This window comes from Gallinula chloropus, assembly GCF_964237585.1.
Source record: "Gallinula chloropus genome assembly, chromosome: Z".
Lineage (NCBI taxonomy): Eukaryota > Metazoa > Chordata > Aves > Gruiformes > Rallidae > Gallinula > Gallinula chloropus.
The window spans coordinates 23,101,524-23,116,581 of NC_140089.1; the positions used below are offsets into that span (position 1 = coordinate 23,101,524).

The window sequence follows — 15,058 nt, forward strand, 5'->3', positions numbered from 1 at the left end:
AATGTAAGTAACAGAGAAACTGGAAGAGCAATGTATTAAATATTCATTGGCATTAGCACCTGGATTCTTTACTAAATTCTCAAATTGACGATCTGAAGTGAAAAAAATTGAACTTGTGACTGCATTTACAATGAAAAATAGAAAAAGTGTAATTAAGAGAAAAAGAATGCAAATTATGACCTTAAGAATGTATCTTGAAGCTGATGAGGTATAGTTGCAAAGTCAAATGCACAGTAGGACTGTGGAAGAAAGACTTCCATGTTCTTTCTGACTTCTACAGGTGGGCTTGTCATAATAGGTGCTGCACTGCCAAAAAATGGATACGAGTACCTAATAAAAACCGAAACAATAAAATATTAATTTAATAAATACTTTTTTCTTACACCTTCTGCAACAAGAAAGTCTGTCTAGACATCTTTTACTGAAGCACTGTGCAGAATTTCCACAAATATGTTATAGAATCATAGGGGATGGAAGGGACATTGAGAGATCATCAGGTTCAACCCCCCTGCCAAAGCAGCTCCCCAGCTCATATTGCACAGATAGGTGTCCAGACAGGTCTTCAATATCTCCAGAGAAGGAGACTCCACCACCTCCCTGGGCAGCCTGTTCCAGAGCTCTGTCACCCTCACTGTGAAGAAGTTCTTGCGCATGTTGGTGCGGAACTTCCTGTGCTCCAACTTGCAGCCATTGCCCCTTGTCCTGTATCCACAGACCACTGAGAAGGGGCTGGACATTTCCCCCTGCATCCCATACTTAAGATATTTAGAAACAGTGATAAGGTCCCCCCTTAGTCTTCTTTTCTCAAGGCTGAACAGTCCCAGCTCACTCAGCCTTTCCACATAGGGGAGATGCTCCAGGCCCTTAATCATCTTCGTAGCCCTTCTCTGGACTCTCTCCAGGAGATCCCTGTCTTTTTTATACCAGGGAGCCCCGAACTGGACACAATACTCCAGGGGGGGCCTGACCAGGGCAGAGTAGAGGGCGAGGATCACCTCCTTTGACCTGCTGGCCACACTCCTCCTGATGCACCCCAGGATCCCATTGGCTCTCTTAGCCAACAGAGCACATCCAACAATAGAACTCAGTTCTCAGATATCCATGTTTTTATTTCCTAGAGCACTGATCTACTTGCATTTATATTTGCTGTTATTTTGACAAAAAAAGCTTTAATAACCTATGCATTCACAAACATATGATTTTTATTGAAACTCTGCAATCATTATATTAAGTAAGCAGAGAAATGGAAGAAAGGAATATTCTGATGTAGTTTGCTACTTCAGAACATCTATAAATATATTTACAGCTAAGACTGGTCTAACACAAGTAATTTTTAACCAAGTATATGTATCAGTATATATATATGTATCAGTATATAGGTGTCAGAACCACCTGAAAACCTTGCTCACATTTGATTAATTTATTTAATTCCACAGTTTAATTCATGGAAAGGAGTCAAATCATTTTACCAATACGATTTACAATGTGGCCTGAAACTACTCTAACTAGCAGAACTGAGTGTATGATGAACTACAAGAAAGGGAGGCCAAGAACCTCTTGAACTTTGCTTTGCTGAAATTGATGATGCCAGCTGTCAGCTAAGTTGCTAATAAAATAATGCTGCATCAAATGTTGCCATTTATAATATTTCCTACTACAGTTGCTTCTGCAAAACTGTTTAAAGAGCTTGTTTAGACCTGAATGAAATACTGCTCCAAATACACATTAAAAATGCAATTTTTACCCTGCAATTTTTCTTAGTATTTATGTGTGTGGATATTTCTCCACTTTCTTGCCATATTCATTCACCACTGATTGTAAAAATTGAAGTGCATGAAACAAACAAACAAAAAAATCTATTTGTTGTCACTGTTCTGAAGCAAACTAATTTTTTGAATGTTATGCAAAAAAGCTTTGGTGTGACAAAATACTGCTCATCATATTGTTTTTTGTATACTCCTTAATAATATAGCCTACACAGAACACCCTTAATCATGTCATCTATATTAGTTGTGTTTTCAAATACTGCACTCTCCCATGTCAACTCCTCTCTTTTGTAACTCCACAAATTAATGTAAGAAGAAAATGCTACTTCCCTACTAAGGTTTGCTTCCTGCATGCATTCCTATATTCAAAGACAGTCAAAAACCTCAAAAAATTGCATTTACAATACTAACTCTTCCCTTTAAGTCTGCAATGCCTTTCCTTTAGAATCAGTCATACACAAATGAGCTGATCTGTCTATTACTAGATCACTGCATGGAGTTGCTGGTGGAGATGTGGAAAGCTACAGAAATCATTCCTTCAATCAGTCGGAATGGCAGCCAGTCTTTTTCTGAATGATGTCTGAGCTCAGATGTTCAATTGAGATTTAATACAAATTGCAGTGCAGGTGAAGCACTGCAAATATTTTGTAATGCTGCAATACTCAGAAATTTAGTGATTAGCCAAATGAACACTCCAGAGTGTTTGGCTTCTGAGAATAAGATAAAAACCAATGGGCAGCATTTAGTCAGATCTTGAAGTCTTTGCCTTGAAAGGAAAAAGACTGTTATTACCAGGAATAAGATGAATGAAAATAAGCCATACCTTAAAATGCAATTTATTGGAAAACCAACTTCCAGACCACGTATACTTCGTAGGTCTATTGAAAAGCAAAAATGGTGCGAGGCTGCTGGAATGACAATTTTCTCTGACACAGGCTCTGAAGAACTGGGTGCACTCACAAGGTTGGGCTGACATGGACCAGTATCAGCTGAAAACACAGAAGATTTGTGTGCATTTTTAATGATTTGTTCTGCTCAAAATAAAATATAATTATAAGTCTAATTTTAAGCACAAGTACACAAAGTTTCGTGTTTGTTTCCCCAAGAGCTTTCAATTCCTTGTTAACTATGAAAAATAGCCAGTTGCTGCTTCCACAAAAAAACCCCAGTATACTTCAAGTGTTCTTGAAATATTCTGTTAATATTTTTCCTTTTTTAATTAAATTTCAATTATCTCACTGATAGCAGTGATTAAATAAGAAAGCATCAATGATTTTATTACATCAGTCTCATGTTAACTATTTAGATCAAATGCTCTTACTACACTGGTAAGTCACATCCACTTATGCTCTTTGATCAGAACCCACCTACTATGTCATCCATTTAATAATTTAGGAAGCAGAAGCTACAGTGAGTGCCTGTCTAACTGCATCCAGGCTTCCTAAGACCCTTCACTAGCACCCAACACCACTGTCAAAAAGGAACCGGTCAAACTACAAGCTTTACAGACAGAGTCTCTAAGAGGCATCACTGAAAAATGTTTAAGATAGTAAAGCAACGAAAGAAGCAAAAAACTGTCAGAGAAGAACCCAACTCCCTTGTTAGAGTGCTATTTTTTTCTGATCCTCTTTTAAACAGTTATATAAAATAGTTAAAATTTTGTAATTTGTACAGAAATACTCTGTTATTAGCACCTACTTTATTTTCCCCCTTCTTGTTTGAGAAGCTACTGCATTAACAGGTGCAATATAAAAAGGTTCAGTAATACTTTTACACAAGGTAGTCAGCAGAATATAGAAATGAAATAATTTTCAGTCATACAGGTAAAACATCACTAGATCGCTTGGTGCAATGAAATGGCTGAACCAAAGTTTAAGGCTGTCACAGACAACAGAACAAAAGTAGCATACAGACTATCACTAAAATTCATTTAAGTTGCTACACAATCAAATTTCATTCAAGGTACTAGATTCAATAAATTCTGTATTACTGGAATTTTGCAGACCTGACGGTAGAGGTGACTTTGCTCTGCTCTCTGATTTGGAAACTGGAAGCTCTTCAGTATGGTGCTTGTTAACTTCTTGGCAAGACTCAGTCACCAGCACTAAAAGATAAACATGAAGTGAGATGTTTTACATCTTATGAAAAATGAGTTATTAAATCATTATTGCCACTAGTAAGAAAGCAAAATTCTGGACTTCTTAACTGCAGATTAGAACTAGTTGCTGGGTTCAGGATACCTTCCCTATAAAGGACTTAATACTTGCTTAGCTAAAATCAGTTGTGATTAAAAGAAAATTCGGCTGAATTAACAGACAAATCCTGGGAGTATGGGGCAGGACACAGATTTCATTCTATAGAACTGAGTGTCTTTAGGACAAATCTCAAAAGAACAGTAATAAATAAGTATCATTAGAAAAGTAATCATTCAGCTTTACCCATAAATCATCTCTTAACAAGATGCATGTTCAATAATGTTTAGCAAACCAACATTCTTTCTGAATCAAATCACACAACTATTGGGGTTGGAAGGGACCTCAAGAGACCGAGTCCAACCCCCGAACTTTATTTCATTACAGTATTTCATCCTCTCATCTATTTCACTTTGACTGCTCCCCCAACCCTGTCCTCAAATAAAAACCACAAGGGAAGTCTTAGTAAGCTATGTGGGCTACCACGTCTCCATAAAAGGGCAAGATAAAAACAAACAGCCTAGGTGCTTGGCTTTGTCCAGGAATCTGTACAGTATGAACATTTGTTTTCACAGTTTATTATCCACACAGTAAACTCCTCAGAAAATCCATGTTTCTCCTGCCATTTTATTTAATAAATGTGAACACTAGACCACAATCTCCTCACTAAGCAAGTCATTTTAAGAGGTTTTGTACTGAACCGTACTCTTCCAAAATTCAGGGAATTCCAGATATTTCTGGTATTATTTTTTCAAAGCTGATGACCATTGACATCACTTGTAATCTCCACACCACCACATCCCCAAAACAGCTCTTTCAAGTTTTCAATGATGACACATTCAGATTACAAGATCTATTCTCCTGTTACGCTTTACATGAGAAAACCCAGCACCACAAATCAGTACACAATCAAGACCACATCTGACAACTAGGGAAAAAATTACATACCACATACCCTTTTTCTTTAGTTCTGTGCCTTTTTCAAACTTAAGACTTTCCACTTCACTTCCTGTTGCTTCCTCTTCTGTTGGAGAAGAGTGTTCAGCTTGAGACTGCACATTCTGGGATGTCTGCTGCAGACCCTCTGTTTTTCTGCCAATAGGTGAAAGAACTTTCTCCTGTCGCTCTTTAGGTTCAGTTGGAGCATTTGAGGGAATCAAGGGCTGAAGGAAATGACACAGTTGGCTTATTGATTGTGGCTTGCACTGAAAAATTCTGTCTACAACTTTTTTATAGTTTGGTATTTTTGACAGATGAAAATGAAGCAATGAAAGGATTATTCACACAAAGTAACTTATTATTTCAGGTTTTCTTTTACAATTTATTTTTTTAACATGAGACTGTGCAACAGCGTCTAAACCAACAATAAATGAGTAAGCTATACCTGGGCACTTAAGCTCTCCTTTTGCAGAACTACAGATACTCCAACAGTAGGAGCCATATCCAAAGGCAACTGGGGCAGCTTCAGTTTAGCTCTATTTGGTGGAACAAGGATGAATGCTCCTTCTATTGCCACAGGGTGTTGACTGATCTCCACATTTCCTTTCCTCAGTAGTCCTGATAGTGGTATTTCAGTGCTTCCAAGAGACTGGTCTCCACAGCAAAGATGGATCTGTACACATATAAAAGTCCTAAAAAGTAACTAACCTTTCACATGTGCATTTCCACTTGAACTTCCTGTACACCTTCTATTAAAGGCAGCATAAATACAACAGATCAAAATTACCAACACTAGGCTAGTCCCAGCATGGTGAGAACAAGTGTTTTGAGGAGTGCAAGGACAGATATGAAATTTCATTATTGAACAGGATGGATTTGCTGAGTGCTAGCACAGTAGCAGATCACTGCACTGTCCTGTTGAGGACCTGTCTTATCCCTTCTGGAAAACAAATTCAATAGTCCATGGGTTCTAACTACAGCACTGAATCTTGCCTATAATGTAAATGCATATAAAACACATGACTGCAAAGTAAAGAAAAAAGTTATTTGAAAGCTCAGCTTTTGTACATATATTTAGACAGCAATAACAACAATTTTTAGAACTAAGTAACCATGTATTCCTGGTAAGGATAATTTCTATTGACTCAACTCTTTTGTCCTTACACAGCTTAATACTTATGCACTTAAATAAAAGATGGATCTTAGAAAGACAGCCTAAGGCAATTCATTTTCCTCAGTGAAAGTTACTCTTCAAAACTTACCTAACCAACTTGCTCATTTTCAAATAGAGTCACTTCAGTTCACTAAATGCTGTTCATTTAATGAAGACTTTTTAATACTAAAAAGTTATCAGTTGCCAGTATACACACCTAAGTATGTGCATATGTGTATGTATACACACACATCAATACAATTGTACAGTATATATATATATGCACTCCCTAGTCTGGCAGCTAGCCTCTTTCATTACTAAAGTCTTAATTCTCAGAAAAAATACATTAAGGATGGGAATACAGTGCTGTGAACCTATATTTTAAGGAGCTTATTGAGAAGGCAGAGAAAGAACACTGTAAATCAACATGTGGATCTGACCTCACACCTCCTGTTCCAAAACTCATTCCTCAACATGAAACACCTAATTCTCTGTATGTCTACACACATATGATATATAACATGTTATTTATATTATTTGTTTCAAGACTATAGACCAAGATTAAATATCAAATATCAAACATTACTTGTGCTTCTCCAAAAGCTGTCATTAGAAAAATATTTAAAGTTGATACAAAAAAACCCCTAGAACAATGTAACATCTAAACATTCTTAATGTAACCCAAGTAACAAAACTAGAATGGTCAGTACAAGTTTACAGGAAAAAAATTTTAAAGGGTCCAGACCCAGAGACTTACTTTGCATTGCTAACACTGTCTTATTTGCCAGCTATGTTATTAGAAACCCTCTATTATCTTGAGCCAAATAATATCTTGTTTTGTAATAAGAGTAAGCCAGATTGCCATTAATGCTTTCAACACTACCAATATTGAGAATCAGTGATTCTTTAGAAGACCCCCTTGAGTGTGACTGTAAACCTAACATAACTCCACCACCACACTATGTCCCCCACTTAAAGGCATAGCTAAAGGTAAGCAATATCCTGTAACAGTCCAAATATAGCTGTAGTGTTTAAGTATAATGAGTGGGGAAATCATTATTCATGAAGGGTGCTGAAGACTGATTTTTGAACTTAGGCAAGAGTGACCAGAACAGCTGGTGTGGGTGAGGTTACCACTAGCAGCACAAAGCAGGATAAGGGGGTGCAGATGGTCTGTTGGCCGAGTAGGTCACAGAACTCTGAGCTCTTGAGAATGACACCTGTTTAGGGAATATCGTGTTTCAGCAATATGTGTTATCATGACGTGTAGCACAGTGTACAGCAGTGACCACAATAAAGAGACTGTACTCCATCTGCGCTATAAAGTTCCCTGCTAGAGTTGCCCTTGTATCACTAAGACCATCAATGTATTTCAGCCAAAATAATGTAACAGAATCTACTTTTGGAAAGAGTTTCCAGTTTCAGCCTGAAACATACTATTTTATTTTCATTATTTGTTTTCTTTCACGTTTGAGAAGCAGCTTACCTGCAATTTTGACTGTGCACAAAGGTAAACTTGGAGGACATCAGCTGTACTACGTATTCGAACTGAAGCTCTTTCTGGTTCAAAGTTTGGATTAATTAAATCAGTGAAAGGTTCATTTGTGACATCATTTCCCAGTAATGAGTAGTAGAAAAAGAACTCAGGCTGTCGTTCAGGAAGCTTCATAGTACTAGGAACTAACTAAAAGAGATGCAGAAAAAAAAGAATGTATCTCTTTCATTAATGTCCAGTTACAGTAATCCTTAGGCATTAGCTTGGTAATTAAAGAGCTTAAAGAGAACTCAAACAGCTGACCTAAATCCTAGCCTGCACTACATACATAACATAAAAATAAAGCTTTTAAATTAATACTCACAGTGGATTAAAAATAATCTTGCTTTAGAAGCATATCAATAACTTGCAAGATGACCCATTCTGAATTGGCTTTAAGATTTATCTGCACCAGAAGTTGTAGCTGACATCATATAGTCAATAACGTCAAGCACTGCACAAATATTCAGAAATAAGCAATGTCTCCACAAAATATAGTGTAAATAAACAATGTAGATTAGATACCGACTTATTATATAATAACTTCTGTGATTGAATTGAAGACCAGAACAGCCTGAATAAGCTACTTCATTCTGTAACCACTGCAAGTTCAATGCCTAAAACACACAAGCTACCCCAGAATGATTACAGTAAATTTACATCATAAGTTGCTATAATTCTGACACGGAAAATTATTTTATCTGAAAAGATCTGGCATGGCTAAGGAGACCTGTAGATGAATTACAATCACACTAGCTTGGAGTCATGACTCACAGTAACTTGGGCATACCTATATATTCAAATCAAACCATGTCTATCCATGTATTATAGTACAGCATAAACACGGCAGCTGAGGTCTAAAGCTGAAATAATCACATTAGCATGGCACGTTATCCAAGCGAGTAAGTACTTCCCTGAGGCAACACATAAACTCTACTGTTTCACATATCTGACAGGTATGAAAGGTGTTTCATCTTGTCTGAACTTCAGCACACGGGTACCATTTGCATACTTAGTTTTTTTAAGTACGCGTACGGATACTGTACTGCAATATAAATGTATGCATTTCATAAAAGGGCATAGCTTAAGTAAATGCAGTTTCTGTGCTCCAAAAGAATTCTGATCTTTCATCTGTGATTTGAAATGTAAGCACCACAAAGTTTCAAATTAACGTATATTAATTAAATATAGAACAAGGGTATTTATTGCAGGAAATCTGCAAGACAATAAAAAACTTAACCAGAAATAAGGCATGGGAGGGAAAAAATAAAGACACAGGATAGTATTTCTTAAAAACTACACATAGTAAGTAAACAAACCTGTTCCAACTGTGTGGCAAATGCAATGGTTACAGACAAGACAAAGTGTTCTCTGCAATATTCTGCTGGGCCAATTTGATGATAACCCTCTTCTTCGTTCAAGACTGGTACAATACTTTTAGGGTCTAGTCCAGGAAGAATTGCAGATACTAAGAGAAGCAAAAAAATTAAGCAACAGTAACTTCATGACAACCAGTTTAATTACTGAAAGAACTTAGGATGGCTCATTCCACAGACTTTGGGAATGTTTCCTTTGAAGATTGTTCATCTAAAGTCTTCAGTGCATAAAACATTGTTTGTTTGCTGGTTTATCAGTTTTTACTCTATAGTGCCAGTAATTCAATACATTTCAAAAGACCTCAGGTTGCCACAAATAGTAATAATTACACAGCACTTTTGGTTACAGAATCCTAGAATGGTTTGGGTTGTAAGGGACCTCAAAGAGCATATAGTTTCAACACACTGCTATGGGCAGGGACACAGAACCAAAAAGCTACATTTCAAACACTGGAACCTTTAGACCACTCAGGCCAGTGAAGGAAAAAAAACCCCAACAAATCAAAGTGCATGAATCCTAAAATGAAAGCATGTCCTCAACTATCTGACTAGACTTCAACCACGTAGTCTAGCACTGTCATACCCAACGCTTGGAACATTAACTTTAAACCTGCAAAAGTTTACGTTTGTTTTTCTCCACTGCCCAAATATAGCATTGACTAATCTTGAGATGGCAAAAGAAAAGCAAAAGCTGGCAAGCTTGCAGGCAGAAAAATCACAAGGGAAGTGCAGATTAACAAATCACTTGGAGTAGTTCCTTGCCTCCTCTACAGTACGCACAATTCCCTATGCTTTGTTTCCTATCCTTTGCTGAAAGGATGGAGGAAGCTATGTGATTATACCAGAACTCGATAGTGTTTTAACTGCTCTTGCAAGGCAAATCCTTGAAGCCTGGGCCAGAAACTCTTTGCACCACTTAGTGCCACTGACAATTTTGTTTATACAGAACAGCCACAGATTATGATAAACAGATTAAGTTAGAGTTAATCAAAAGTCACCGTCAGGGCAAAACCATGAAGTATTTATTGCAAGGCAAGTAGAAGGAAATCCATTAGTAGTAAAACAGGCTTGGTTTTCAGAATTTAAGTAGGATTTAGTAAAAAGCAGAGCACACAAACACCTGCTAGCACTAATATTTGAGCTCTAATTTATTTTTGACACATTTCGCTAATTTCTTTTGAGAGTAATGTACAAGGGAATCCAAAAGTGGAATGAGTTCCAACAGTTAAACAGACAGACATTTCTATAAAAACTTAACATTTAAGTACTGAGTGATTTAGATAAGATGAAAAATCCAACAGAAGAGAAGCAGCCTACCACCAAATAAAATACTGCCCTAAATTCCATGCTCAAAATACTTAAACTGCAATCTGTAAAGTAGCTTCTTTCTTATTTATTTCATTGCAGAACTTCCTACAGCCCTGAAATGAGTAAAACACTCATAGGAGTAAACTATGAGTCCCTGATTCTGATTTTAAAGATCAGTTGGCTTGCAACTCTGTCCACCTGAAGGTGCCAATCAGCATGGTAAAGCATCCTGCCATCAAGGGATATGTTCATCTGGCTGAGGAATGTTTCTAATTCAGAGTGAGTGTTATTCTTATCATTTACTTACCTTTCCCTTCTCTAGGGGGTGCCTCCTTTGCTTTAAAGCCATCAACCAGTGCTTTTGAATCAGTCTCCAAAACAACACCCACTTGTATTTCAGATCTAAATTTAGCATACTTGTTACTGAGCAGAGGATACCACTTCGGTGCCTACATAATGAAAACAAAAAATAAAACCCAAACCCAAGAAATAATATAATACTGTTACAGAAACATTAAAATTGTTCTAGCATTTCTACTTCATCTATAGAAATAGACCTCGGGCTTCATTTAAAAGAATTTGGTCTACTATACTAAAAGATTCTAGATGACTACTGGAAGATGAGCTGAGTACACATTTCAACCTGTTTGTACAGTAAATAAGTCAGCAAGAAAAATACATCCAAAATCTTTAACAGAAGAGAAAAATCTTCAAGTTTCCAACTAGAAGTGCACAGTAAGTTATACTGAGCACAGATCCTTTAAAAGTGTCATGTAAAAATAAGACACCATGGACCTGTTCTGACCCAGATATGTCTTGATCACGCACAACATGGAATTCTCATTAAATTCACATAAATGGTTATATTTGGTTTAATCCATGCTGTGTTAAGGGCCTATAACTTCTAATCACCTAACATGTCTTTCACAGAGGCCAATTAAAATACACTTCAGACTTCATTTGATGATGGAAAATCAGTTCAATTGCTTGATATCAACTGCTTTGAAAATTTTTCCGAGGTGATTAAACCACGGACTTACTTAGAAATATTGTTTAAAAGTGTTCCAATTCTCAAATTCAGAAGTGTGAGATTAGTACAAAAGCATTTTCATCTGCCCATGTTTTTACACAGGGTCAAGATCACAGAATTGTAGGGGTTGGAAGGGACCTCGAGAGATCATCGGGTCCAGCCCCCCTGCCAAAGCAGCTCCCCAGCTCATATTGCACACACAGGCGTCCAGACGGGTCTTGAATATCTCCAGAGAAGGAGACTCCACCACCTCCCTGGGCAGCCTGTCCCAGGGCTCTGTCACCCTCACTGGGAAAAAGTTCTTCTGCATGTTAGTGCAGAACTTCCTGTGCCCCAACTTGCAGCCATTGCCCCTTGTCCTGTCCCCACAGAAGATGCCTCTTCTCAAAAAAAAAAAAAAAATCACCAACTTATGCAAGCAACTAGGAGTCATACTTCAAAACAAGACTTTAAAGATATGCCTGTGCCTTAATTAAAATTCTGCTATCTGTAACTGTACTGTAGTTAAAATATACATTTTTAAAGCTTTATACTCCATAACATACCTGTTTCTTTTCCTGAGCAGCCCTTAAATCAAGTACAATGTAGCCTATACTCTCTTTAGCTGAAGATACAGGATCCAGCGCAAAACACTGGAGTTTGATAGGTGTACGCTGCAGCCTGAAAGAACAGTACCGTTGAAATCCAGATATGTAAAAGATATCTCAACAATTAGTTCACAAAAGTAATTCTCAAGTTTCACATGTACCAATGATAGCATGTTTGTTCACTGCATAACTAGTTTCAGTAGGTCAGAAACTGATAATATTATTGAATAATTAAAATTCGTCATTATATGAGAGAACAAACAAGAGGATTCATTTCTAAGAAGGTTGTATTGGAACCTCACAGAGCCTCAAGTGCTGTTAAAGAGATATTAGTGACAAATAAATGTAATTTCAACCACATACAAGAAATAAGGAATGTACCTCACATGAAACTGGAATTTCACTTGTGAGGGCATCTTAAAAACAGGACTTATGCATAAAATTTTTGTGCAAAGGACCTAACAATACTTAGAGACAAAGATAAAGTATCTAGCATAAAGTACATTTATGGGTCTTTCTCTCACAAAACACAATATAGCCTTTTTAACTTCTTTCAAAATACAGAGGTAATGTAACTGTTTGCTTTTGACTTGACAGATTATAAAAACCTGACTCAATTCATCAGCTCTTCTATTTGACTTTTAAAAACATTTTGTGTAGACTTTTCAGGTTTGAAGTTAAGTTAATTTGGTGTCACAGTACTCAGGTTTTTTTCAGTAGTATAAAAGTGTACCCTTCAGAATCTTTAAACATCACTTATCTTGCCACATACTACTTTTGTGGTGGCAACATGACAGTAGATCAGTGTAGAGCTGAAAGAATATATCTAAATAATTCAAGTGACAGTTACACAAAAAATATATTTCAACAGATATAAAGACAAGAAAATGAAATTTTATATCCAAATTAGACCTTTCTCATGTTACCTGTGCTGATGAAGTGCTTTCCGATCAAGTTCCCAAGCCAATTCTGTAGCAAATTCTGGCTGATCTGTATGTTCTACAGGATCGGTAGCCAATTGTTCACCATCAAATTTTGCTTCAACTATAAGCAGGTGCTTGGGTCGTTTTGGAAAATAGCGCCCTGTAAGAGAGTGTATTTGCCATTCAGCATCACTAAAATAAGAAGCAAGGGCTCAGATTCATGCCATAAAACAATTACATTAAAATACGTATTCCAGATGTCACCTTCCTTCTTACTGTAAAGCTATGCTCTTCCTATAAAAAAAAACCCACACAGAATAACAATGCAACATGAAAGACTATTTGTGAATCATCCAGAAACAGCATGGCATTAAGTAACAAAGAACAGAGAAAGAACCTAAACAACTATTATTATTTAATTATGAGAGCTCTATGATTTGAAATAGATCAAGTGAACAGGTGAGATACAGAGATTGAATGTTTTACCAGTACTAAAGATCTTACCACTGCCCCACCAGCAAACCATGATCTAACAAAAGCAGTGAAAGGTGCTCTTCTAACTAAAAGTATCTAAATAAGAAAAGTGCCTACAGTTTTACAAAATTTGTCCAGGGTTCAGCATCATTCCACACTGATCAATAATTTCTATGACAAAATGAACACCTGTGATTTACATGTGTCACTGCGGGGATGGACTACACGCATGTCAGAGGGCAGGATCTTACTTTAAAGCTACCTTGGCAAAGTGCAGAGTGTGATAATGGGGTTCACTTGACAAAGAGAAAGCATTCAGCCAAAAAAAGCCAAATAACCCAAAGCAGAATAAAAGACACTAACAAACAGACCCCCCCCCCCCCCCCCCCAATTTTACCTCAGTAAGTATAATCTTTGGAAATACAGCAATTAAGAATGATTAACTTGGTATTCCAGTCAATTAAAAAAGAAAGGATTACAACAGACTGCTAATAAGGGATTGAAACACCAGAACAATACTGACAAATAAAAGGTGGGGGGAGACAAATGAAGGTACAAATGAAACTATCTATTTGAAGACATCATCTGGACTCTCTGTGGTTTTGTTCAAGGCTCCCTTTAAGTGTGGCCCAGCTGAAAAGACCTTGCAGACAGCCTGCAAGACCTGTGCCTCCACAGCCTACATGCAAGAGCTAGCGATGCTGTGTCTGTAGCTAAAAAGCAGACTAAGGATGCTGAGATGCCTCTGCCTCTCTGCCTACATACAGGCTCGATCCAGAGGGAGCAGTGCAGAGACCATTCTCCGCACCCACTGGGAACAGCAGTGATAGGGGAATTAAAGGACAACCCAGGATAGGTGAATTTTGTAATGCAAAGAGGGCTTTTTTCAGGAAAGGAAGGGTGTTCTTATCATGCCTCATTATGGACTCAATAATCCTTATGGATCTCTTCCAACTCAGTATATTCTATGCTTTGGGCAGCCTGGGCTAGTGGAGGGTGTCCCTGCCCATGGCAGGGTGGTTGGAGCTAAATGGGCTTTGAGGCCCCTTCCAACCCAAGCCCTTCTATGAGCCTGTAGCTTATTTTCAATACTAATGTGAGGAAATACCTCCAGAAACCATGAGGGTGGTGGATCACTGGAACAGTCTGCCCAGAGAGCTGGCAGAAGCCCTACCTCTGCAGACACTCCAAGTCAGGCATGACAGGGCCCTGAGCGACCTGACCCAGCGCAGATGCCCCAGCTCGCTGCAGGGGGGCTGGACGGAATTCCTCTTAAACGTCCCTGCCAGCCTGACGCACTTCGCGATCCTGTGAAACTACCCCGGCCCCAAGACAGGCACACACACAGCTTCACTGAGCAGCTCTCTAACCACAGCCCCCGAGAAAACACACCCCGAGGCAGCGACCACCGCTTACGTCCCGCCCCGGAGGGACGCGGCTCCTCCCGGCCCCCGCTTACCTTCCAGGACGCAGACAACGATCAGCAACCGATCAGAGGCTCTGGAGACCATCTCCCCGCTCCACTCCGGGGCGGCTGCTCCCGCGGCACACAAGACACCAACCCCGCCACTCTGCCGCCGCTCGCCACCCTTTTACCGCCTCGGAGCCTTTAAACGCCAACCGCCGCCTGCCGCCCAACTTCCGCCTAGCAACGGCGGCCCCGCCCACTGCACCGCACGCCACATCCGCCTCCGCGCCCTGCCCCTGATCCCGCCCCCGCGGCCTGAGCCCGCAGCCTGACAGCGCCCCGGCGGCCCGGTCCCGCAGCCTGGTCCC

General features: G+C 38.7%; 1 protein-coding gene across 1 annotated transcript in view; it reads right to left on the reverse strand.

The window, feature by feature from the left end:
* The window catches only part of CEP120 (centrosomal protein 120), a gene marked incomplete at both ends in the record, with an annotated part of 41,407 nt that extends 26,614 nt beyond the window's left edge, over positions 1-14,793 (reverse strand). Inside the window, 11 exons of the mRNA XM_084278845.1 lie at positions 181-330; positions 2,590-2,755; positions 3,757-3,870; positions 4,914-5,121; positions 5,343-5,570; positions 7,537-7,734; positions 8,904-9,052; positions 10,576-10,717; positions 11,844-11,958; positions 12,812-12,968; positions 14,742-14,793. Coding sequence (XP_084134971.1) covers positions 181-330; positions 2,590-2,755; positions 3,757-3,870; positions 4,914-5,121; positions 5,343-5,570; positions 7,537-7,734; positions 8,904-9,052; positions 10,576-10,717; positions 11,844-11,958; positions 12,812-12,968; positions 14,742-14,793 — 1,679 coding nt within the window. The remainder of the gene's footprint in view (positions 1-180; positions 331-2,589; positions 2,756-3,756; positions 3,871-4,913; positions 5,122-5,342; positions 5,571-7,536; positions 7,735-8,903; positions 9,053-10,575; positions 10,718-11,843; positions 11,959-12,811; positions 12,969-14,741) is intronic.
* Between the last annotated feature and the right edge of the window lie 265 nt (positions 14,794-15,058).